General features: G+C 50.9%; 1 protein-coding gene and 1 long non-coding RNA gene across 32 annotated transcripts in view; one reads left to right on the top strand and one right to left on the bottom strand.

Moving 5' to 3' along the window:
• The window catches only part of CFAP100 (cilia and flagella associated protein 100), a 42,499-nt gene extending 27,173 nt beyond the window's left edge, over positions 1 to 15,326 (bottom strand). For 2 of the 28 annotated variants that reach the window (XM_063807089.1, XM_063807083.1), the window contains exons 1-5: positions 15,063 to 15,111; positions 14,612 to 14,716; positions 13,992 to 14,099; positions 13,368 to 13,557; positions 2,182 to 2,262 (exon numbers count right to left, since the gene is read on the bottom strand). In XM_063807089.1, the coding sequence (XP_063663159.1) occupies positions 2,182 to 2,245 (64 nt within the window). In that variant the 5' untranslated portion in view covers positions 2,246 to 2,262; positions 13,368 to 13,557; positions 13,992 to 14,099; positions 14,612 to 14,716; positions 15,063 to 15,111. Of the gene's footprint in view, positions 1 to 2,181; positions 2,263 to 5,504; positions 5,574 to 13,367; positions 13,558 to 13,991; positions 14,100 to 14,611; positions 14,717 to 15,058 lie in introns of all 28 variants that reach the window. The other 26 variants (XM_063807088.1, XM_063807082.1, XR_010155746.1 and 23 more) reach the window with 23 other exon arrangements.
• LOC107970751 (uncharacterized) lies at positions 15,191 to 22,697 on the top strand. Of its 4 annotated transcripts, XR_010155748.1 has the most exons (7): positions 15,228 to 15,742; positions 16,387 to 16,557; positions 16,747 to 16,993; positions 17,794 to 17,857; positions 18,609 to 18,964; positions 20,139 to 20,326; positions 21,032 to 22,697. It is a non-coding gene; the product is annotated as an uncharacterized LOC107970751 (long non-coding RNA). The 4 variants fall into 4 exon arrangements; XR_001713593.3 differs by lacking the exon at positions 18,609 to 18,964 and having other exon boundaries at positions 15,213 to 15,742; XR_010155747.1 differs by lacking the exons at positions 17,794 to 17,857; positions 18,609 to 18,964; positions 20,139 to 20,326; positions 21,032 to 22,697 and having other exon boundaries at positions 15,191 to 15,742; positions 16,747 to 17,008.
• Positions 22,698 to 23,117: the final 420 nt, after the last annotated feature.

Below are 23,117 nucleotides of genomic sequence, written 5' to 3'. Positions count from 1 at the left end.
ATGTACAAGACTTCATAGCAGTATTATTTGTAAAAACTGGAAACAACCTAAATGTTCACCAGCAATGGAAAGAATAAATGGTTGGCATATGCACAGAAGGGACTCTGGCTAGGTGCAGCAATGTGGATGCTTCTCCCAGACGGGATATTGAGCGAAAACTGAAAGGATAGACAGTGTGCGATTCCATTTACAGGAGGCTGGAGAGGACAGCCAGTGGTTTGGTGGGGATAGCTGAAGAGTGGCTGTCTCTGGGGGACGGACGGATAATTTCTGGGGAGATGGAAATGGTCTAGATCTTCATAGGGTGGAGGAAACACATTGTACACATTTGTCAAAACTCATAAACTGGGCCAGGTGCAGTGGCTCACGCCTGTAATCCCAGCACTTTGGGAGGCCAAGGCTGAAGCACTGATTGAGCCCAGGAGTTCAAGGCCAGCCAAAGCAATATGGTGCAACCCTGTCTCTACAAAAAATACAAAAATGAGCCAGGTGTGTTGGTGCGCACCTGTTGTCCCAGCTACCCGGCAGGCTGAAGCAGGAGGATCGCTTAAACCCAGGAGGTTGAGGCTGCAGTGAGCTGTGATGGAACGACTGCACCTGCACCTCAGCCTGGGTGACAGTGTGAGACCCTGTCTCAAAAAAGGAAAGGGATAGATGGGTGATTGGGTGAATGGCTGCCTTGATAGTTTGTGCGGAGGGTCAGGCGCTCGCCCCCAGGACTTTCTCCCTCCCATGCCTCTGCACCCACAGCAGATGTGGGTGCTGCCTCTGCCCATGAGAAGAGCCTCATGACCAAGGGGAGCCGGGATCTAGTCAAGCACCTGGGGCTAATGTCCAAGGGCAGGAAGGATGGGCACAGAGAAGCAGTCCCAGTGCCAGCATCAGGAAGCAGACACACAAATGCAGAATGGGGACACTGGGGCTTGCTGCAGGAGAGGCAACACCACTGCTCAAGAAGTCAAAGGCCAGAGAGTGATGGGATGGGCCAGGGAGGGGGCTGCTAGATTCACAGAGCCTGAAGGAGCTCAGGTCTTCTTTGAATTCTGATTAGAAAGAGTCTTCTACGGAAAATGTTTCTGAGATTACTGGGCCAGTCTGACCATAGGTTGGGCTGGTTCACTTTGTCGGGTGTGGTGATGGTGCTTGGGTTTGTGTGGAAACACCCCTATTGTTGAGAAGTGCACGCTGAAGTGGATGAAATGACATGTCTGGATTTTACTTTAAAATGTCCTGGCAAAGAAAAAGAGAGAAAGGACAGAGGAAGCAAATGGGCATATTTGAGTCAGTGGCAGAACCTGGTGGTGGGCCTGTGAAACTCGTTGGCTCCAATCTCTACATCTGGACATGTTTAAATTTTCATTTTATAATTTCATAATAATAAAAGAGAGGAAATGTGGTGGGGAGAGGGGTGGGAGCCTGGGCCATGGAGCACAGGCTGGGAGAAATGCTCACATCTGCAGACCTCTGCGGAAGGATCAGAGTGGTCTGTTAGCCCAGGGGCAGAGCGGGAGACAGCAGGGAGTCCAGGCAAGGGAGGTCGGAGCCACAGTGCAGGTGGCAGCGATGCCCTGTTCAGGGCTACCAGGGTGAGGCACATGCAGCTAGCTAGCTACCTGCCCTCCTTCCTCCTAACGGTGGCAGCAGTGTGCCCTCCTTGTAGATCCTGATGGCCATATGGCAAATTTAGCTGCCGGAATGTGGGAAGACATTGCTGCTTGGAACTTTTGGGAAAAATCCTTTCCCCTAGAAGGCTAAATTGGCTGGAGGGTAGTTTTGCCCTTCCCTTTGTTACTTTTCCCTGCCTGGAATCAGATGTGCTGAGGCTGGAGCTGCAGCAGCCATTTTGTGAGCATGAGACACTCTTTGGTTGAAAGCCTTAATTCCTTTCTGGTGGAGCAGAGAGACTTGGGGACCTGGTCACCTGAGTGATTTTATGGAACTGCTGTTAGTGGAGCCTTAAGAAAGTCTGCATTTCGTCCCACATTTCTCATTAACAGAGGGAGCAATAAATCCTACTTTGTTTACATGCCTGTTATTTCAAGTCAACCCAATTCCTAATGGAAAGAGAAGCATTTCCTTCTGCCCTTAGCTCTAGAGACCTGGTCTGAGGGGATCTGGGGGCAGAGGGAGAGGAGTTGCCTCCTGCCAACTTGGACTTTAGCCTCCCAGCTTGAAGGTTACCTTCGTTTTTTCTTGCCTGTTTCTTTGGGTTCTCTTCAGTGCTTGAAGAAGAGCTGATGTTCATGGATTCCAGGCTGTTCTCTGAGGAGACACAAAAGTGAGGGCCGCAGCAGTGACTCCCCTGGCCCATGAGAACTGTGAACACAGCCTGAGGCGGGGAATGTCTCAGACACACAAAGGCTTAACCTCAGCTCCCTCCCCTGTGAGACTGAGGGCTCTACCTCCCAGAGATCACACTGACTTTGCCGGGAAGTTGTGAGAATTGTGCAAGAAAATAGCCTGAGAAGTCCCTGGCACCTGTGCCTGGTGCACGGATGTTTTGTGCCCCCCCTTTCCCATCCTTCAGTGTGTTCCTTAAGAGTAGCAGTGCAAGGCTGTTTTATAGATGGACATACCGGGACCCAGGGAGGACAAGGACCCCAAGCCTCTGACCCCGGCCTGGCCAGTGCCTTGCCTCCCAGGGGCTTCCTGCTGGACTTGGATGGAGGCCCCTAAGACCCCACCTCCTCAGGGAGCTGCCACCCCTATCCCACTGTGAGGAGTGGCCCTTCTGACCAAGCTGGAAAACTGGGGTTGTGCTGCCTGGAAGCTAGAGCCATTTTCTCCCCAAGGCCAGCAAGTCTCCTTCCCACCCGGGGTGGGCTCCCCGGCACCCTGTTTCTTCAGGTGACTACTCAGGTGTTACTGCTGGGTCTCCAATGCCTTGCTGTGCTGATACCCACAGGGAAGGAGACATGTGGCCGGACACTTCCTCCACTCCCACCCAGGAATACTTTGCAGCTCGGAGATCCTGGTCGGCGCCTGAGGGGCAGGGGCTGCCAGAACGTGGTCTCCGGTGGGCTGCTTAGGGTGCCAGTCCTCCTGGGGCGGGATGGGGGAGGGACTGTGTGGTCCCGGAGTGAAACACTGAGCGGGAAGACAGGGTTTCTCATGAGGTGGGGCTATGATACCAAGGCCTGGGCCCTGAGCAAATGGTCATGGGGTGAGGGAAGAGTGAGGAAGATGGCGGGAGTCTTGTGGGACAGGCGGGAAGGCCAGGCCTGGGCTGAAACTGAGAGGCCTTCGGGGCCACACAGAATCCATAATGTATAGTCGGGGAGGCAGAGGCGGTCGGGAGAGGTGAGGCTGGGGAGAACTCAGGGGCTCGGTTGCTGAACCATGATTGTCCTCTAACTATCTTAGTAGGCATGTGGTTACATTTCCAGATAGAATTTAATTAACCATATCATATAAATCAGAAGATACCACTGCTATTTAAATAGACCAAAACCCAAACCACACAAACCAAAACCCTATTAGAAATGAAAAAGCAATGGATCTGGATGTGGTCCCAGTTACTAGGGAGGCTGAGGGGGGGAGGATCCTTTGAGCCCAGGAGGTCGAGGCTGCTGTGAACCATAATTGCGCCACTGCACTCCAGCATGGGTGACAGGGTGAGACCCTGTCTCTAAAACAAGAAAGAATGAAAGAGCAATGCACATACATAGCACATATTTCAAACAACACAGGTTTGATGTATTGATATGATGAAATAGCCTCACCTGAAGCTCTTGCTACCTATATACATTTTATTTATTTATTTATTTATTTTGAGATGGCATCTTGCTCTGTTGTCCAGACTGGAGCACAGTAGCACGATCTCGGCTCACTGCAACCTCTACCTCCCAGGTTCAAGCGATTCTCCTGCCTCAGCCTCCCAAGTAGCTGGGACTACAGGTGTGCACCACCACCCCCAGCTTATTTTTGTATTTTTTGTAGAGATGGGGTTTCACTATGTTGGCCGGGCTGGTCTTGAACTCCTGACCTCAGGTGATCCACCCGCCTTGGCCTCCCAAAGTGCTGGGATTATAGGTGTGAGCCACCGTGCCAGGCCAAGATTTTTGCAGCTCTGACTAGAAGTATTTTATGCCCACATACACTTATATGCCCTTGGTTTTTCACTAAAAAGCTCACCTGCTTACATACAAAAACAGAAATGAACCTTAAGGACATTACACTTAGTGAAACAAGCCAGCCCCAAAGGACAAATACTGTATGCTGCCACTCACAGGAGGTCCCTAGAGCATTCAGAGACTAAGTAGAACAGTGGTCACCAGGGCTAGGGGAGGGGGAATGGGGAGCTAGTGTTCAGTGGGGACGGAGGTTCAGTTTGGGGATGAGAAGAGTTCTGAGATGGATGGTGGTGATGGTCGCACAGCTGTGTGAATGTGGTCAATGCCACCGAACCATACATTTAAATATAGTTAAGATGGCCAATTTTATGTGTATTTCATCACAATTTTAAGACTTGAAAGAAAGTTCATCTGTGACCGGGCGTGGTGGCTCACGCCTGTAATCCCAGCAGGGAAGCTGAGGTGGGTGGATCACGAGGTCAGGAGATCGAGACCATCCTGGCCAACATGGTGAAACCACGTCTCTACTAAAAATACAAAAATTAACCAGGCATGGTGGTGTGCACCTGTAGTCCCAGCTCATTGGGAGGCTGAGGCAGGAGAATCGCTTGAACCCAGGAGGTGGAGGTTGCAGTGAGCCGAGATTGTGTCACTGCACTCCAGCCTGGGTGACAGAGCAAGACTCCATTTCAAAAACAAAAGAAAACAACAAAAAAAAGCCAGGCGCGGTGGCTCATGCCTGTAATCCTAGCACTTTGGGAGGCCAAGGCGGGTGGATCACGAGGTCAGGAGTTTGAGACTAGCCTGACCAACATGGTGAAACCCCGTCTCTACTAAAAATACAAAAATTAGCCAGGCGTGGTGGTACGTGCCTATAATCCCAGCTACTTGGGAGGCTGAGGCAGGAGAATCACTTGAATCTGGGAGGCAGAGGTTGCAGTCAGCTGAGATCGTGACACTGCACTCCAGCTTGGGTGACAGAGCGAGGCTCCATCTCAAAAAAAAAAAAAGAAACTTCATCTGTTCACGCGCACAAGTCTCATCCATACTTAGCCGAGTCCCTTGGAGGACCCTGGGGTTTTTTTTCAATCATCTTTTGCAATTTCTGAATTTCTGTAATGGTTACTCATATAAAATAAAATTTCAGAATGCTCTAGATTTATTAAGCCAAGGAGGAAGTTAAGCCCTGGCACCTGACATACGTAACCTGTTTGCAGTTCTGCTTCTTAGGGAGTAACCCTCCTCTGGAGGTTGCAGTGAGCTAGATTGCACCACTGCACTCCAGCCTGGGTGACAGAGCGAGACTCCATCTCAGAAAAACAACCTCATTTTCTCTGCTCTGTGAATGACCGGGAGAGACTGGACACCAGAACTCCCACTTCCAATCACTAGACTTTGTTACCGATTAACTGCCTTTTTATTGTCCCATACCTAATTCAGAGCAGATGGCACCCAGGACCCCATGACAGTTGCATCTTCAGTGTGGAATGATAAATATACCTGTCCAGAGAGAAAAGGACCCCTTAGCGAGTCAGATCCTTGTAATGTGCAGGCAGCCTTCCATAGAAGGATGCTGAAATTCTGCTAAACTTCCCAAAGCTTTGTCTAGATAAACAATCTCAAACTTCTACACTTTGGAACATGGACTTTCATTCTCTGGATCTCTGATTACTGGGTGGCCTGTACTTCTCCTCAGCTTCGTGCTTGGAGAAACTCTAAACCTGATTCTGACTCTTTTGGTTATTTTAGCTTGATACTCTTCCATCACCAACTTTAGTGGGACTGCTTTCCCTACACCAGAAACGGTCACTCTAACAGGTCACAAAGGGCATCTCAGTTTTCATCTGCATTTCTTAATTAGGAAGAAACTGTGTGTCTTTTCGGATGTTAATTATCCATCTTCTTGCCTCATTCTGTTAGTATCCTTTGCCCATTTCTCTACTGAAATGTTCTAGTTTCTAGACGATTCTTGAGAACCTTCATCTATTATATTGATGGACACTGGCTTATTTGGCAGAGCTGCTGAAAATAATTCTCCTTCAGGCAATTTGACTTTATCATTCATTTTCCTTGTATGAAAATTTAACTTTTGCTTAATGAAATGCTTTGGGGTTTAGTGTCTTGTTTAGAAAGGCATTCTGCCGCTGAAGTTTAAATATTTTTTAGAAAAAAAAATTGTGTTTTCTTCTAGTATTTTAACATGATTTAATTTTTTAACTTAAAAAGTCTTTATTAAAGTGTAAGTCTACTTTTATAATAATTCAGGAGAGATAGGAAAAGAATGAACTGGGTGTGAAACATTCTCATAAAAAAGGTGCGGTGGTTTACGCCTGTAATCCCAGCACTTTGGGAGGCCGAGGAAGGTGGATCACTTGAGGCCAGGAGTCCAACAACAGCCTGGCCAATATGGTGAAACCCTGTCTGTACTAAAAATACAATAATTAGCCAGGCATGATGGTGCACCTGTAATCCCAGCTACTCTGGAGGCTGAGGCAGGAAGATAATTTGAACCTGGGAGGTGGAGATTGCATTGAGCCGAGATTGCACCACTGCATTCCAGCCTGCATGATAGAGTGAGACCCTGTCTCAAAAAAAAAAAAACAAAGATAAAATACACTCGACTGGGCACTCCACTCATGTGACATGAGTTCCAAACATCCTCTATCCATCAGAGTCTTTTGGGCTGTGTCCCGGGCCATTCTCTCTCCTTTCCTCCTAGACGCCTCACCAGTGCCCATGGCTTCAGTTCCAGCCCCAGCGGATTTGCTGATGCCCTCACATTTCCGCCTACTCTCCTGACCTCTGGGCCTCCATCCACAGCAGCCTCTTCAGAGTCTCGGCTGGGAGTTTCCCACAGGACACTGACACCTACACATCGCCAACTGAGCTCCTGGCCTTCCCCCTCCTGCGAAACCTGCTCCACCCCTGGCCTTGGCCATCTCAGCAAACAGCGCTGTGATGCACAGGTGTCACTGAGGAGACAAGGCATCCCCGACACCCTCTTCTCCCTCATTCCACACCTAGTCACCAGATCCCACAGACTCTGTCTCCTGAGGAGCACTGGACCCATCCGCCCCTGCCACCTGCACCCTCACCATCATCCTATTTGCTGGTTCTCTGTGATTGCCCCCACCTGGACTCCCCACAGCAAGTCTGGACTGCACCCCCCACCACCGACCCCCAGGCAGTAAACTCCTGGAAGGCAGGCATATTGGTAAAAAAACAAGTCTTTTACCTTCTCATTTAGATGCTTTGACCTCTGGGGCCTTCCTGAGCCTAGAGGACCTTCCCTTCCCTCCCCCTCGGATTAGCTAATCCCTGGAGATAGAAAATGACTTGCCCAGAGCACACCTTTCAAATGCAAACCACCCAATCCAGAGCCCACACCCCAGCCACAGCCTCTGTCAGTCTGTCACTCTCAGGACCACTGATCCCTGCCCTATCCCCCCAGAGCCAGGACCAGACAACCAGGGGCAGCCCTGTGCCCCAGAACCCCGAAACTATTCTAACAAATCAGTCCTACACCTGCTCACTCACCTCACTGTTCCTTCCTGTGATTCCACAGTGGAGGCTCCTGCCCACGTCCCCCTTTCCCTCGGGCTTTCTGGCTGACCCTGCAGCTTCCCCCGCACCCCCTGCGTGGTGCACCCCCTTCTGTCCTAGGGATCTGTGAGTAAGCAGCCATCTCTCCAGTGACAGTCATCTCCTGCTCTGTTGTCCTCACCACACAGCAATAATAAAACCTGTGTTTTAAACCAGCAGGAGACGTGTTTGTCCCATCCCTCACCACCCCCAGGACAGGGTTAGTGATGGTGCCAGACAGTGGCCAGGCCTCCTCAGAGTGGCATCTGCCTGGCCACAGCTGTGGGCGCTTTCTCAGGGTGAGGTGTGGCTGGGGATGCCACCCTGAAGGAGGTGCCATGCCTACCTTCCTGGAGTCCACATTCTGGACCGGCAACAAGCACATAAAATAAAGAGAAGTGAGAGATATTCCAGTAGCTGGGGCAATCAGGGAGCCCACGGAGGAGGCACCATGGGAGCAGAGCCCCAAGGGGAGTGTGGTGACAGCGTGGGGTCATGGAGGCAAAACCTGCAGGCAGAGCTGAAGAGGAGCCACTGGGGCCAGCATGGCTGGCAGGGTGTGAGCCTGGGGAGCACAGGGATGAGGCCCTTGGGAGCCACAGAAGGACCAGGGTTTGGCAGGGATGTTCCCCACGGAACTGGGCCACGTCTCCTTCCCACTCACAGGCCAGTGTCCTCCCCTGCAGCTGGGCACACCCACACCTCCCTCCATCCCCTCCCCCTCCCACCTGCTGCTCCCTCTCCCGAGACACTCTCTCTGGGCTGCCCATCCCCATTATTCACCATCTCTACTCAAATGTCACCTTCTCCAGGAAGCCTTTCTGATCCCCCTGTCTAAATGCTTCCCACAACAATCACTGAATCAGCCTCCTATTTCAGCACTGCTGGGAACCATCCTGTCTATTTAGTTGTTTACTTCACTTATTTAACACATTTTAAGAACACATTTTTTGATTGCAGTAACATAATACTATATATATATATATATATATATAATACGATTTGCCATTTTATGCCATTGAAACTTTTTTAGTATGGTAAAATATAAATATAACATAAAACTTGCTATTTTAATTATTTTTAAGTGTACAACTCAATAGCATTAATTACATTCACAATGTTGTACAACCACCACCAATATCTATTTCAAAAACTTTTCATCACCCCAAACTGAAACTCTGTGTGCATTAAACAACTCCCCATCCTCCCCTCCCCAGCCCAGGTGGCCTCCATTCCCCCTTCTGTCTCTATGACTCTGACTGCTCCACTCACTTATATGAGTGGAATCATACAATATTTGTCTTTTTGTGTTTGGCTAATTTCACCAGCATAAGGTTTCCCAGCTCATTTGTACTGTAGCATGTATCAGAATTCCCTTCCTTTTTGAGGCTGAATAGCACTCCACTGCATGGATGCACCACATGTTCTGTATCTGTTCCTCCATTGATGGATACTCAGGCGGCTTCCACCGCTTGGCTATTGTGAATAACACTGCTGTGAACATGCGTGTGCTAATATCTGAGTTCCTGCTTTCCGTTCTTTTAGGTACATATCTAGAAGTAGAATTGCTGGATCATATGTTAATACTGTTTAACTTTTTGAGGAACTGCCTATTTTTCTTTTTTCTTTTCTTTTTTTTTGAGACGGAGTCTTGCTCTGTCGCCCAGGCTGGAGTGCAGTGGCGCAATCTTGGCTCACTGCAAGCTCCGCCTCCCGGGTTCACGTCATTCTCCTGCCTCAGCCTCCGGAGTAGTTGGGACTACAGGTGCCCGCCACCATGCCCGGCTATTTTTTGTATTTTTAGTAGAGACGGGGTTTCACCATGTTAGCCAGGATGGTCTCAATCTCCTGACCTCGCGATCCGCCCGCCTTGGCCTCCTAAAGTGCTGGGATTATAGGCGTGAGTCACCGTGCCAGGCTGGAACTGCCTATTTTTCTCAGTGGTTGAACCATTTTACACTTTCATCAACAATGTAAAAGGGTTTCATTTTCCCCACATCCTCACCAACACCTGTTATTTTTGTTTGTATTTTTTGATAGTAGCCATCCTAATGGGTGTGAGGTGGTATCTCATTTTGGTTTTGATTTGCATTCCCTTAATGACTGATGATGTCGAGTATCTTTTCTCCTGCTTGTAGATCATTTGCATATCATCTTTTGAGAATTATCTATTCAAGTCCTTTGCCCAGTTTTGAATTGGGTTGTTTGCTTTTTGTTGTTCTTGTTGAGTGTTAGGATTTCTTTCTATATTCTTGATATCAATCATTTGTCAAAGATTTCTAAATGTGAGCTAATGTCAGATAAAAGTCTAGCTCTCACAAGAGTGGAGGGGGTGGGGAAGGACAGCCCTTGACCAACAGAGCCGGGAGGTTGCTTTAGACCCTGGAGTTGGAACAATGGCCAGCCGCTGAGCCGGCCCCTCAGAAGCAGGCCATGATCAGCAATCAAACACACAGCCCAATTTTTGGAGGACAAGATCCTTATTTCCCACCCTGGCACCAGCAAGCTGTACCGGGAACACAGGCTACCTTCTCCCTGCTGCCTGCTGCAGGCTGGAGGCTGGTACAGCTGCTCCAGGAAATGCTAAAAATTCACTAAAATGTCCCAGCCTCCTCATCAAGATCTTCCCTGCAAGCTGCAAGCATTTCACTAAACTCCAGAGTTTCAGAAGAGTTGCTTCTGATAATTCACGCCAGCACAATTGTTTCAGGGCAGGGATTCCCAGAGCTTCCTACTTTGCCATGATGTCACCCCTGCTGTCAATGAGTGGCTTCATTTATGGGCTATTCATTGCTGGTGAACAGAGACAAACTGGTTTTTCTGTGTTGGTCTTGTAACCCGCAACTTTGCTGAGTTCATTCATTTGCTCTAGTAACTTCCTTGTGGATTCTTTGAGATTTTCTATATATAGGGTTGTGTCATCTGTGAATAGTTTTACTTCCTCCTTTTCAGTCTGGGTCTTTTACTTCTTTTTTTCTTTTTCTTGCCTAATGACCCTGGCTAGAACTTCTAGTGCAATGTTGAACAGCAGTGGTGAAGGTGGGCATCACTTTTTGCTCCTGATCTTAGAGGGAGAGCTTGCAGGCTAACAGGTTTTGACTGAGGCCTGTGATGTTCCAGGCTCTGGGGGAACAAATGCCACTGCTGGATGGGAGCAAGACAGTAAGCAACACAAGTGAAGAAGGGTCAAGAGGCCAGAGGGTAGAACGTGCCACTGAGAAAATGAAACAGGGAACAGCAATGAGGGATGTAGGGCAGGTGGGGCACCGCGTTTTACCTTGTTTAGGGGAGGCCTCCCTGTGGAGCTGACATCTAAATGAGCTCCTGTGGGGTGTGAGGGAGGGAGTCCCAGGGAAACTGGGGAGAAGAGCATTCCCTGTGGAGGACACAGCAGTGCCAAGACACTGAGTGGGAGTGAACCAGGCCTGGCCTGGCCAGGGCTGCAGGAATGGATGGAGCCAGTGAAGCTGAGAGCTGTTTGCTGCACTCTACTAAATGCTCAGAGAGCAGGCGCCTCCGTCTCATGGCCCTCTGTGCCCCAGCCCAGCACAGTGCCTGACACACGGTAGGTGCTCCATGAACATTAGTGAAGTGACTGTGGGTCCCTGAGTGGCCTGATGTGGGCTGCATGTGTGGATGGCCCACTCTGCCCACGAGGCCACCAGGCCAGGCTTCGGATGTCCCAAGATGAAGGTTAGATTACTGAAGATCATGTTTCTCCACACTGCCAAATTAAACTCCTGCCTCCAGCCCTTCGCATCCCTCATAGCCAGAACTGGCAGGGGGAAGGCCTGGCCATCTGTGGTTTAACAACCTCTCTAGACCCCATGCCCTTCCTGAATGCTCCCATTGTGGGGGACGTGCACTTGAGAAGCAGCAGTGAGAGCCTGCAGGGCATCCTGGCCTGACGCGCATGCACACGGCTCCTTCAGCAGGGGCAAGCCTCTCCCAACCTGCTCCTCCTGGAGTCTTGTACCTGGAGCCTGGTGACTTGGGAAATATATTTGGCCGCTCAAGGAACAAACTCTCCACACCCACAGTGAGGCTCAGGCAGGGTTCTGGCCCAGAGGGACCAGCCGCAGGCCCTCTCCTGACAAGTCCACGCGCGACCCCAGTGCCTCTCCTGGAACTGGCCCCGCACTGGGCTGGGTGCTGAGGGTACAGGGTCAGAGCTCCGGGCATTCCTGCAGCCCCCACCCCTGCCCGCCCTGATGCCTCAAAGGAGGCTGTGGCCAAACCAGCCCCTCTGCCAAGGCTTAGGGAACAGCGTTCTCGTCACAAAAGTCATAAAGCTAGACACTGAGCAGTCTCCCTCTTAAATCCTTCCCGTCATCTCGGCAGAGGCCAATAGTCCTCCCGGGCCACAGGCCCTACCCAGTTGGCCCATGCTGGCCTCCTGTCTCTCCCTTGAACACACCACGCCCACTCCCACCTCAGGGCCTTTGGGCCTGGCCAGCCACCTAGAATGCCCTTTCCCTACTTGGCCTCCAGGCCCCTGCCCTGGGCCCTCTGGTTGAGGCGGGGGTCCTATCTGTACTTGGCTCAGCATCCCCAAATCTCTCACTCCAGGTGGCTCAGTGTCATTTTGGCCCCTACCTTTGTCCCAGCTCCTGCAGCTGACCCCAGGACACAGAGCTCAGCAGTCCTCTTGACTGAAGCCCCTGGCCAGGTCCCCTGCCCACCTTGCCCATGCCAACCTCCCTGACCCACCTGACTCTGAGACCCCTGGCCCTGGGTGCCAATCCTGGCTCTGCCTGTCTGGCCTGGTTTTCTCACAAATGCACAGGCCCTCAATCAATCTCGAGGAATTACCAATGCCACAGGGTCATAGGGTACCCCAACTAGGCACTCCCCCTCATACCAACAAACAAATCAATATAGTTTACACGTCCTTCAACTGTCTTGTGGTAGCATAATTATCTGCATTGTTTTATGGGCATATTGAGAGTTAATTTGTTATCTATAGATATTTCAAAGCCATCTTTGTTTTTAAACCCTATTCCAGCCCTTCTTCATTTTAAAATTTACTCTGGAGCAAAAAAAGAACGAGAGAGCGTGTGCACACATAAGTGTAATGGTGGGGGTCACTGTTTATAGCAGCACACTTTCTGAAACAAGCTAATCACCCATATGAACAGAGAATTGGTTTAAAAATTATGATACAGCCATACTGAAAGATTACTATTCTACTCAAAAGCACAAAAAGTATAAGGGGATTCTTGATGTATTGATAAGGAACAGTCTCTACAATGTATGGGTTAATTTAAAAAATCAAGGTGCAGACAGGGTTTTCATTGTGTGATCTCCGTGTAAGAAAAGAACAAACCTCATCTACACACATTTGCCTGTATGTGCACTGAGCTGGTAGCCTAGAAGAGACAGGTGACAGTGGCCATCTGTAAGGAAGGGGCACTGTATGCCTTTGACAGGGTGGGAGGGGCTTTTCACAATGAGGGGCTTTTAACACACTTTTGAATTTTGAACCATGGAATACTATGCCTGGTCAAAACCAAATTAAATTCCAATAAAAAAGCTGAAGGGCCCCAGGTGGGCCTGGGCAGCCTCCCTCAGCATCGCCCTGTGTGAGATCTTGGCAAATGCATGCAATTCCACTAGGGCAGGCATGTTTCATCCAGGGCCTAGCGCCAGCTGACCACCTCCTTGGAGCCCAGCCTGGCATTTGTGGTCAGAGGGGTGCTGAGAGAAGCTCACCTTCACGGTGACACCTTCCTCATGGTCTGTTGTGGGTTGAACTGTGTCATCCCAATTCGTATGTTGAAGTCCCAACCCCCACTGTCTCAGAATGTGATCTTGTTTGGAAATAAGGTCTTTGCAGCTGTAATTCACTAAGCTGAGGCCATTCTGGAGCGGGGTGGGCCTCCAATCCAATGTGATGGGGTCCCTGTAAAATGGGGAAATTTGGACACAGACACACACAGGCAGAATTCCACATGGGCAGGAAGGCTGAGATGGGAGTGATGCTTCTACAAGCCAAAGAGCACCAAGGATTGCCTGCAAAGCTCTGGAAACCAGGAGAGAGGCCCAGAATGGGTTCTCGCTCAGAGCCCTTGGAGGGACCTAGCCTTTTGGACAACTTCATCTCAGACATCCAGCCCCCAGAGCTTGAGAAAACAAATGTCTCCAGCCTCCCAGTTTGTGGTGGTGCTTTGTTACAGCAGCTGCAGGGAATCCATTTGCCTTGTTTCAAGGGAAGTGGGCAGATCTATGACTCCTGCCTAGTGTTTGGTTTAGAGCTACCTTAACCTGTGAGGGAGCTGGACAGGCTCCGAGGCTGCCCCTGACCTCTGAGAGTGCCCACCTTGGCCCAGTACTTACTGTCATTGGTCATGTTCTTGGAGACTATAGTGGACAGTATCTCAGACATCTTGGCTGAGGCCCAAGAGGTTGATGCAAGGCTTCTCCTCTTCTAAAGGAGATCCTCACCTGAGGAGTGACACAGTGCTTGAGCCTGGTGGTCCCCAAGCCCAGAGCTTCCTTCCCCCTGGGTGGCTGACAGCCACTGACATTTGCTGAGGGCTCACCTTGTGGGGACACCTGCCGGCTCCCTGCCTCTCCCACCCGAGGGTCCACTCTCACCTCCTGGACCTGGCTCTAGCTGCCTACTTTGTCTATGCTTAGAACACATCAATCTTGGCCTCAAGCCTTTGCATTTTCGGCCTCCTCGGCCAAAAAATATTCTCCCATACCCAGCTGGGGGTGCTGGGCTTCCTTCTCTTCAATTCTGAGCTCAAATGTCACCTCTTTAGAGAGACCTCTCACCATCCCATCCAAAGTGGTTTCTTCCTCCCCACCCCCCGTGTGGCCTTTATTTTCTTCTCTGCAATTCCCACTATCTGATTATCACTTTAAAAATCCATTCGTTGTCTATTTCCCCCTAAAATGTGAGCTCCATGAGAACAGGGGGTCTTTTCTGCTCATCCAAGCTCCTGACATACCCTTGGCACTTCTTAACTTCATCCACTGAATGAATTTTCATTTTTGCAGGGGAGGAAGCAGAGATTCAGCGAGGTGTCCAAAGTCACAGTCAGGAGGGGCTGCCTCTGGAAAGGGCCCCCACTCTAAGCTTGTGCCATTCCTGCCGCATTCCTGCTGCAGCCCCCTATTGGGTGAGCCTGGGGTTCGCAGGGTCACCTCCTAACACCTGCGCTCTGCAAGGCCCCGAGCCACACAGCGAGGTGCACAGGGATGGTAGGACAGATGGGGTGGATGGTAGATGGGTGTGTTTCAAGCAAGTGGCATGCGAGCGGGGAGCCTTGGAAGGCGCCTTGCAAGTCCGCTCCCGGCCACGAGCGCCCCTCGGGCCCTGGTTTCGCACCCCTGCCGCCGCCCCCACGCGCCCTCACAGACCCCGCGCGCCCCCTCTCCCCGGACCGCGAGCGCACCCACCGACCCCGACTGCCCCGGCTCGCTCCGAAGCCTCCGCGCTGCAGTTCTCAGCTCCAGGAGCAGGGCTCTTGGGTTTACGTCTCCAAGGCAACCATTCTTCAGGCTGGCTGTGACGCCACAAAGGCCGCGGAGGCTGGGCGCTTGAGGGCTGGGCCTGCGGGCCGCGGGACAGGGAGGGCGCGGGGCCGGGCTGCTGGGTCCGAGCTCTGGGCACTATGTCCTCCCTGACGCCGCCAGGACAGCGCCTGGCCCAGGCCTGGGCCTGGTGAACGCGGGTTTCTTCCTCTGAGGTTCAACACTCCGCACTTGGGTTGGCTCCTTTCATCCTGATTGGTTTATTCGCCACGTGCCAAGCACTGAAGAGGGCGTGCAGGATGGATACTTTTGGAGCAAAAATAGCCCTGCTTCTTTCCTGGGGAGGGATCGCACTTTCTAGAGGGGCGGTTCTCAAAGTATGGTCTCAGGACTAGCAGCATCGAAAATGCTGGGAACTCGTTAGAAAAGCAAGTTTTCAATCCTCGCCCCAGAATCAGAAACTCGGAGTGGAGCCCAGCAATGTGTGTCCTGACAAGTCCACGCGCGACCCCAGTGCTGGCTGGGGTTGCAAAGCCACTGCTCTACGGAGCGAGCGAGATCCATCATAGTGGGACAAGCGAGAGGATGAGGCCATGCAGACCAGGGCAAGTTTTGAGCGTCCAGATCCACCAGCTGCTTGAAGCCAAGGGCACCAGGATGTCTGGTCCCCCAGCTCAGGGATCCTGTCTCCCCACAAAAAGCAGCAGCAGGAGACCCCTCTTTGAGTTCTGAACATGTTCCTAGATTTTCCCAGTATCTATGGGGATTGAGAGATTGATAAAGGCTGCTTGGAGCTGAAAGCACAGTCAGTGACTCATCTTTTCAGGGACATTTAGGGGCTTCTGGGGGGACTCTGGAGCAGTCTGCAGCCCAGCAATGTAGTCCCAGTGAGGATCCCAGCTGTGCCAGGCTCTGCCTAAGGCCAGTGTAGTGGGTGGGAAGACCACATCCACAACAGGAACTCCATTGGAGCTGGGGGTGGGAGTGAGGAGGAGCTCCCAGATGGAAGGAGCAGGGATCCCCGAATCTTCGCTGGTAGAATAGTGTCCCAACTTGCAATATCCACAGTGGGCTTTGCACAAGGGAGGAAGAACATTGTATTGTGTTAAGCCACATATGTGATTTGTGCGTGTGTGCATGTGCACATGTGTGCACATGTAGTGTGTGTGTGTGCATGTGTGCACGTGTGTGTTCGTTACAGCTGCTATTGTCAAATGTGCTGAAAGACAAGTTGTCCCTTTACCCTTAGGAGAGAGGCTCCTTACACTGACATTCAAAGTCCTCAATGACCCGGCCCCAGCCTGCCTCTGCAGCCTTATCTCCCTACCAACCATCAAAGCAGAACAAAAAGCTGTGCCTCCGATTTAGGTTTTAGCAAACCACAAGAAGCATTTCATAAACTTGTGACTCAAGTAGAAAAGTAAGTGTTTTTGAAATGGTTTATCTAAATACAAGGTGCTCTAATGAGGCTTTTAGGAAGCTAGAACATAAGTGACCCAAAGAGAACAAAGGTACCCAGGCTCCTGCCCATTCATTGTCATCAACAGATCAGTTTATGAACGGTAGTGAATCTCCCCATGAACCTTACAGAGTGTTTTCTATGTGCCAGGTACTGTTCCACGCACTTGACACCAATCCACCCATTTCACCTGCATGATCACCCTGCCTTTGCATGAGTTGCCGGTGTGGACAGAGCAGGGACACAGTGAGACAGCGGATTCCAGCTTTGCTCTTACCTAGAACACACTGCCTCTCACCAGGAATCGTCCTTCCATTTTATGCAGTTATCCCAGACAATGATGCACAAGCTTTGGGAAAAAAACCTCACAAGTCCAAAGGTGTACTTCATAATAAAGGCAAGTTCTCTGTCAGTTTGTGTGTTCTGGCCTTTGTTTTTGCTCTTGGTAGCTTACAAGGTTAGAATGAAAACCACATAGAAAACATGACCTGATTTGGAACTTTTAGTCTTAGCCTAACAGGTCTAACTAGAAATACCATTTGCTGATTAAAAGCTAATTTTTAAAATCAGATGCGTGATTGGTGGAGCGATGGTGGCTGGCTGGCTGTGTGGTGAATCGCAGTGGCCTGTGAACTGTCCAGCCCAGGCAGTGGGCATGTGGATGTCTGCTTCAAAATCCTTCCAACATTTCTGTATGTTTGAAGCTTGAAAATGTTCATAATCAAACATTTTGGGAAAAGCTAACAATCTTCTTAAAGGAGAAATTCGTATTTCTGATTTCATATTTTCCTCCTCAAAGAAGGTATATCAGTCTGGGCTCTCGGGAATAAACAACAGAAAGCAACTATAGCCACTTGGGGGAGAAAAGGACATGGGGATGCCCCCAGACTCTGTAGGACGATAGGGAATCAAGCTGGGAGATGCTGTAGCCTGGAGCAGAACCCAAAGCCACCGCAGGCGCGTTCTGGCAGAGAACATGCTGTGATCCGAAGTCTGCTATGCACTCCTGACCGGTAGGCAGCACCTGGATCGCCTGCCTGCACCTCCCGCCTTCCACACAAGATCTTTGGCTTCTGCCGTGGGAGGAGGGACTCAGAAACCAGGGGGGTCAGGAGTAGTCCTGTACCCAGACAGGGTATTCAGAGGTCTACCAGAACGACAAAGCCTGAGAGAGCAGCTTGTGTTTCTTTCCTGCAGCACCTGGTCTCACCGTTGTTCTACAGCACAGCAGGCCAGGCTGGATTGGAGAGTCATCTTCAAGGTAAAATGCCTTAGATGCCCAGATCTCTCACATGGGGGTTTTCCTTTTGCTGAGAGGTGGTAGGTTATGGAGAATGACAGCCATGTCTACCGTGCTTCACGGTGAGTCAAGGGCTTTCCACAGGGAGGGCAGTGATATGAGCTCTTTGCACTACTTACACTGCCCTAGGAGCCCCTGCATGGGTTGTGGCCTGCAGTACCATGTTTCAGGGGAAAGCTGCAAAGTCCTTAAAGAGTGTCTGAAGCCCCATCCCCCCTCCCTCTCTGGGAACGTGTCCCCAACCAGTGCCTGCCAGGTGCTGTAGCCTGGCATGCTTTTTATATTTTGTGAGCAATCACATTAATCAGATTGCTTTCCTGCCAGCTCAGATGGACGGATAATTTGATTGGAGTCTAGGAAAAAACAGGGATGACTTTTGGCATCCACATCCCAGGCATATCACATTTGACCACAGTGTCAGAGAAACAGTGCTAGTGGAATAAAAAAGAAGGTCTTGGAGCCCAGAGTAAGACTGGGCTCATATGTGGTCACAAGAGACCACATATCCTATGAAGGCGCCTAGATGGAATTGGGGAAACAGGCAAATGGGCAGTGGTGGCTAATGGAGATGGGATTTTGCTCTTTAGGGTGATGAAAGTGTTCTAAAATTAGACTATGGTGAACATTAGATTTACTCTGAATATAGTAAAATGCACTTTAAGTGGGTGAAGTTTAGATATGTAAATTATATCTCAATAAATATTTTCAAAAGGAGAAGAAGAAAGGGGTCCACATTGCCAAGTGCTCTTGAGTGGCCAAGTGAGAGGGACTGAAGAGTGTTCACTGGATTTGCCAACAAATCGGTTGACCTTGGTGTGAGCAGTTTCAGGATCTCCTGGGGGACTGAGATGGATGGGTGACGAGGAAGAGGAGAAAGTGCCCTGGACAGCACTTTTGAGGGTCCTGGCAGTGGCTCTATCTTGCTCCCTTATGGGTGTGCAGACCCACAGTGGGCCTGGAGAAATGACCCTGGTCTTCCCTGCAGCTCTGGTGGAGGCTAGGTCATTAAAGCCAGACCCCCAGTGCCACAGTTCAGAAGGCAGGATGCTGGGGCATGCAGCATGGCAGGTGAGAAAACTGCATGGCACTGGCCTGGTTCCCAGGTGTGCTCCTGGGCGTGGTCTCCACAGGTGGGGGTGGGGTGCAGGTCCCAGGTGGTTAGGGGACTGTGGTCAGCCAGGAAGAGGGGTTGAGACTAGACCAGGTTGTGGGCGTAGAGGAAATGAAAGAGACATACAGAGAGAGAGACAGAGAGACAGAGAGAGAGTGTGTGTAGAGGCAGAAGGCAAGCTGGAGGGACCATGGTGCTGAGGAGGCTAGGGTGGGATCCAGATACAGGAGGAAGGGTAGGAGACGTGAGCATCAGGGGTGCTCCCCGGGAGGGCGTGATTTAGCCCCAGGAGCCCGGGGAAGGTAGTCTTTACACTAGTTTCAGATATCATTTAGGTTGTATTTTGCTTCAAGAAACAGAAAGCTTCACCAGAAATGACTTACAAAGAAATTTCTCATGAGTAGCCCCTCAGAACACCTCTCCTCATATCTTAGCCAAAAAACTGCATGCCTAAACTAATCGCTGCCAGGGATAGAAGCTGGGGACTCTGTGGGAGGCCCCATCCCGGGGCCATAGGGCTGGTGCTTGGACGGCATCCGTTGTGTTAGGGAAAGGGATGGGGGGATCTGAATGGATTCTGGCTTGGCCATAGCACCCACTCCATGACATCCCCACCCAGGTGTCTGCAAGCCCTGAGGTAGGCAGCTCGCTCTGGGATCCCCCGTCATCTAGCCCAGGAGCGCCGCTCTCCAGCGGATGCCTGGGGAAACCGCGTATGTGCACATACACCGAAAACTATGTCTGCGAGGCGAGATTATGGCTGATTATTTTTTTCCTATTGCTCGCTCTCATTTTTCTTTACAATGAAGTTGTAGACATGTATTACTTCTATAATAACAAAACAGTGAAAAGTAGAAGAAATTGCTGGGGGGCACCGTGACCCCCGGGTGATGCCCGAGCTTTGTGGCGCTGTTGACGAGGACTTTCGGGTCTGGCCTCTTCCCGCGGCCCCTCGGTGCCCTCTGCCTGGAGCCCACTTGGTTTCCAGGCTTTCCCCTCTGCCGAGCCCCTGCCAAGGGCCTAGCCCCTGTCCTCCTCCCATCTCTTCCGCAGCCAGTCTTTCCGTCTCAGCCCCAGCCTCGCCACCCCTGAGCCCAAGTCTCGGCTGATATGTCCTCTTTTTGCCCCCAGAGCCATGGTCACTTCACGAGGACCTCTGCTGGTGTCTCCTCTGCTGTCCTGGAGGTCCCAGAGGACAGGAGCTGTGTCCTGTGACCTGCTGACCGCAACACGTAGCACCCGGAAGGTGTTCACTAGATAGTTCCTCAAATGAGTCAATGGACAGTGAATGGGGAATGGAGTGGACGGTGGACGGGAGGGTAAGTTGTTTCCATGAAAGGAGGAAATTCCTGTGGAGGGAGTGGACAAGGCATGCCTGTTTGAGCCACGCGCAGATGAGTGAGTGGGTGGACGAGGCACGGACTGCGGGGAACCCGTGGGTGGGCGAGGCGTGGACGGCAGGACGCTGTGGGTGGGTGGACGATGTAAAGGGGGGTGGTGGCCGAGGCTACGGGCAGACTACGCGCCCGGCGGGAAGAGCAGGGCGCTAGGGGGCAGACGGGCGAACCGGCCGCGCGCTGTCCGCATCCGCCACGGCGTGGCGCCCCGCACCGTCAGCGCGCCGGGCGGCGAATCCTCTTTCTGCCCAGAAGGGACTTATAAAAGAGGAACCTTTTGTCCCAGGCGGCGGTGAAAGGTTCCCGGTGACGCAGGCTTGTAAACAAGTTGAAAACTGGCCCTGGTCAGGCGTCAAGACGACCGCGCAGGCAGTGCTGCCGCGACCTGGGCTCGCTCGCCCGCTGCCGGGTCCCGACAGTTCCTAGCTCGCAGGCGGGGCGCGGTACCAAAGGGGCGCCGGAGGGGCCAGAGACCCCTCCACAGGCCCCAGTGTCCCTTCCTTGAGTTGTTACAGGAATCCACAGAGATATGTTGGGCAGGGCCTCCAAGCCTACAGAGCCCCTCTGCCAAAATGCTAACACATTTTTCTTTTTCTTTTTCTTTTTTTTCTTTCTTTTTTTTGGCAGCGTTTAGCTCTGTTGCCCAGGCTGGAGTGCAATGGCGCGATCTCGGCTCACTACAACTTCCGCCTCCCAGGTTCAAGCGATTCTCCAGCCTCAGCCTCCTGAGTAGCTGGGACTACAGGCACCCGCCACCGTGTCCGGCTAATTTTTGTATTTTTAGGAGAGACTGGGTTTCACCATGTTGGCCAGGCTGGTCTTAAACTCCTGACCTCAGGTGATCTGCCTGCCTTGGCCTCCCAAAGTGCTGGGATTACAGGCGTGAGCCACCACGCCTGGACCACTCTCACACTTCTAACCCTGCCTGATTTCAAACCTTCAGCCTGATTTTATGCATAATTGAGATTTGTGTGTTTTGTTTGAGACAGGGTCTTGCTCTGTGGCCCAGGCTGGAGTGCAGTGGTGTGATCTCGGCTCGCTGCAGCCTCAACCTCCGTGACTCAGGCGATCGTCCTGCCTCAGCCTCCTAAGTAACTAGGGCCACAACAGGCATGCCACCACAGGCATGCCACCACACCTGGCTAATTTTTGCATTTTTTTGTAGAGACAGGGTCTAGCTATGTTGTCCAGGCTGGTCTTGAACTCCTGAGCTCAAGTGATCCTTTCACCTTGGCAAGTCCCAAAGGGCTGGGATTACAGGAGTGACACCTCCCCCCACCCCCCACCACCAACCACATCCGACTTCAAATCCAGCTCCACCCCAGCCTTGGCTTCATCAGATCCAAATTTATTCCAAATCCTGATTCAGGCTCACATTTTGAACCCAATCTTCCCCAAACCCTAACCTAAGGTGTCCACCCCAACTCTAATAAGGTCTTTTAGTGCAAAACCCGTTACTAACAGGATGCTAATTAGAGCACCTGGTAAACTTATAGCAACATACTTTCTTTCTTTCTTTTTCTTTTTTTTTTTTTGAGACAGAGTCTCTCTCTCTGTCACTGAGGCTGGAGTGCACTGGCCCCATCTCGGCTCACTGCAAGCTCCACCTCCCGGGTTCTCCTGCCTCAGCCTCTGAAGTAGCTGGGACTACAGGCACCCGCCACTATGCCCGGCTAAATTTGTTTTGTATTTTTTGGTAGAGACGGGGTTTCACTGTGTTGGCCAGGATGGTCTTGATCTCCTGACCTCGTGATCCGCCCGCTTCAGGCTCTGGAAGTGCTGAGACTACAGGCGTGAGCCACCGTGCCTGGCCTATAGCAACAAGCTTTCACCCAACCCCAATGTGAACCAACTGCAAACCCAAACATAAATTGACAGACTCTCCAAAATGCTGTTTGCAAAAATAGACAAGAAATGCATGAATACATTGTGGGTGTAAAAAATCCCAGTGATACAACAATGAAGGTGGTAAAAGCTGGACGTTCCCCTTTACGAGCCACCACGTCCTCCTCCATGTATGTATTCTTCAACAGCAACTTGCTTGGCTTTTCTTACTGGCAAACCTTCATGGAATGGAATCATTTGCCCTTACTCTCCAGGGACTGGCTGCTTCTGCTCAGCGTTGTGAAATCCATCCACACGGATGCATGTGCCTGGGGCTGATCCTTCATTATTGCTGCATAGTAGGATTGCATTGTACCAATACAGCAAAATTTATTTGTTCCTTTTACTGTTGATGACATTGACTTGTGTCCAGTTTTTTCCTTTTTAAAAACAATGCTTCTAAAACCAATTGTGTACATGTCTCCTGATCCACAGAAAGAAGGATTTTTCTTGGGCACACATTCTTGAGTGGACCTGCTGGGTCATCAGAGGTACATGTGTTCAGTGTTACTAGATAACGCCACACTGTCTTCCAAACTGGTTGTACCTATTACACTTCACCAGCGGGGACTTTTATCTACTTCCTTGCCAACATCTATTGCCAAGGCTTTTAATTTTTGCCAGTCTTTTAGGAGAGTCCTATCTCATTGTGGCTTTAATTTGCATGTCCCTGTTGACAATAAGGCCAAACATCTTCCCACCTGCTTATTAGCTTTCAGCTTTCCTCTTTTGTGAAGTGTCTCTTGAAGTCTTGTGCACTTCCTATTGGGTTATTTGTCTTTGCCCTGCTAATTTGCAAGAGTGCTTTATGTCCTGCGGATACTTGTCC

Source organism: Pan troglodytes, chromosome 2 (assembly GCF_028858775.2).
Source record: "Pan troglodytes isolate AG18354 chromosome 2, NHGRI_mPanTro3-v2.0_pri, whole genome shotgun sequence".
Lineage (NCBI taxonomy): Eukaryota > Metazoa > Chordata > Mammalia > Primates > Hominidae > Pan > Pan troglodytes.
This window is presented reverse-complemented; position numbering and strand designations above follow the sequence as displayed.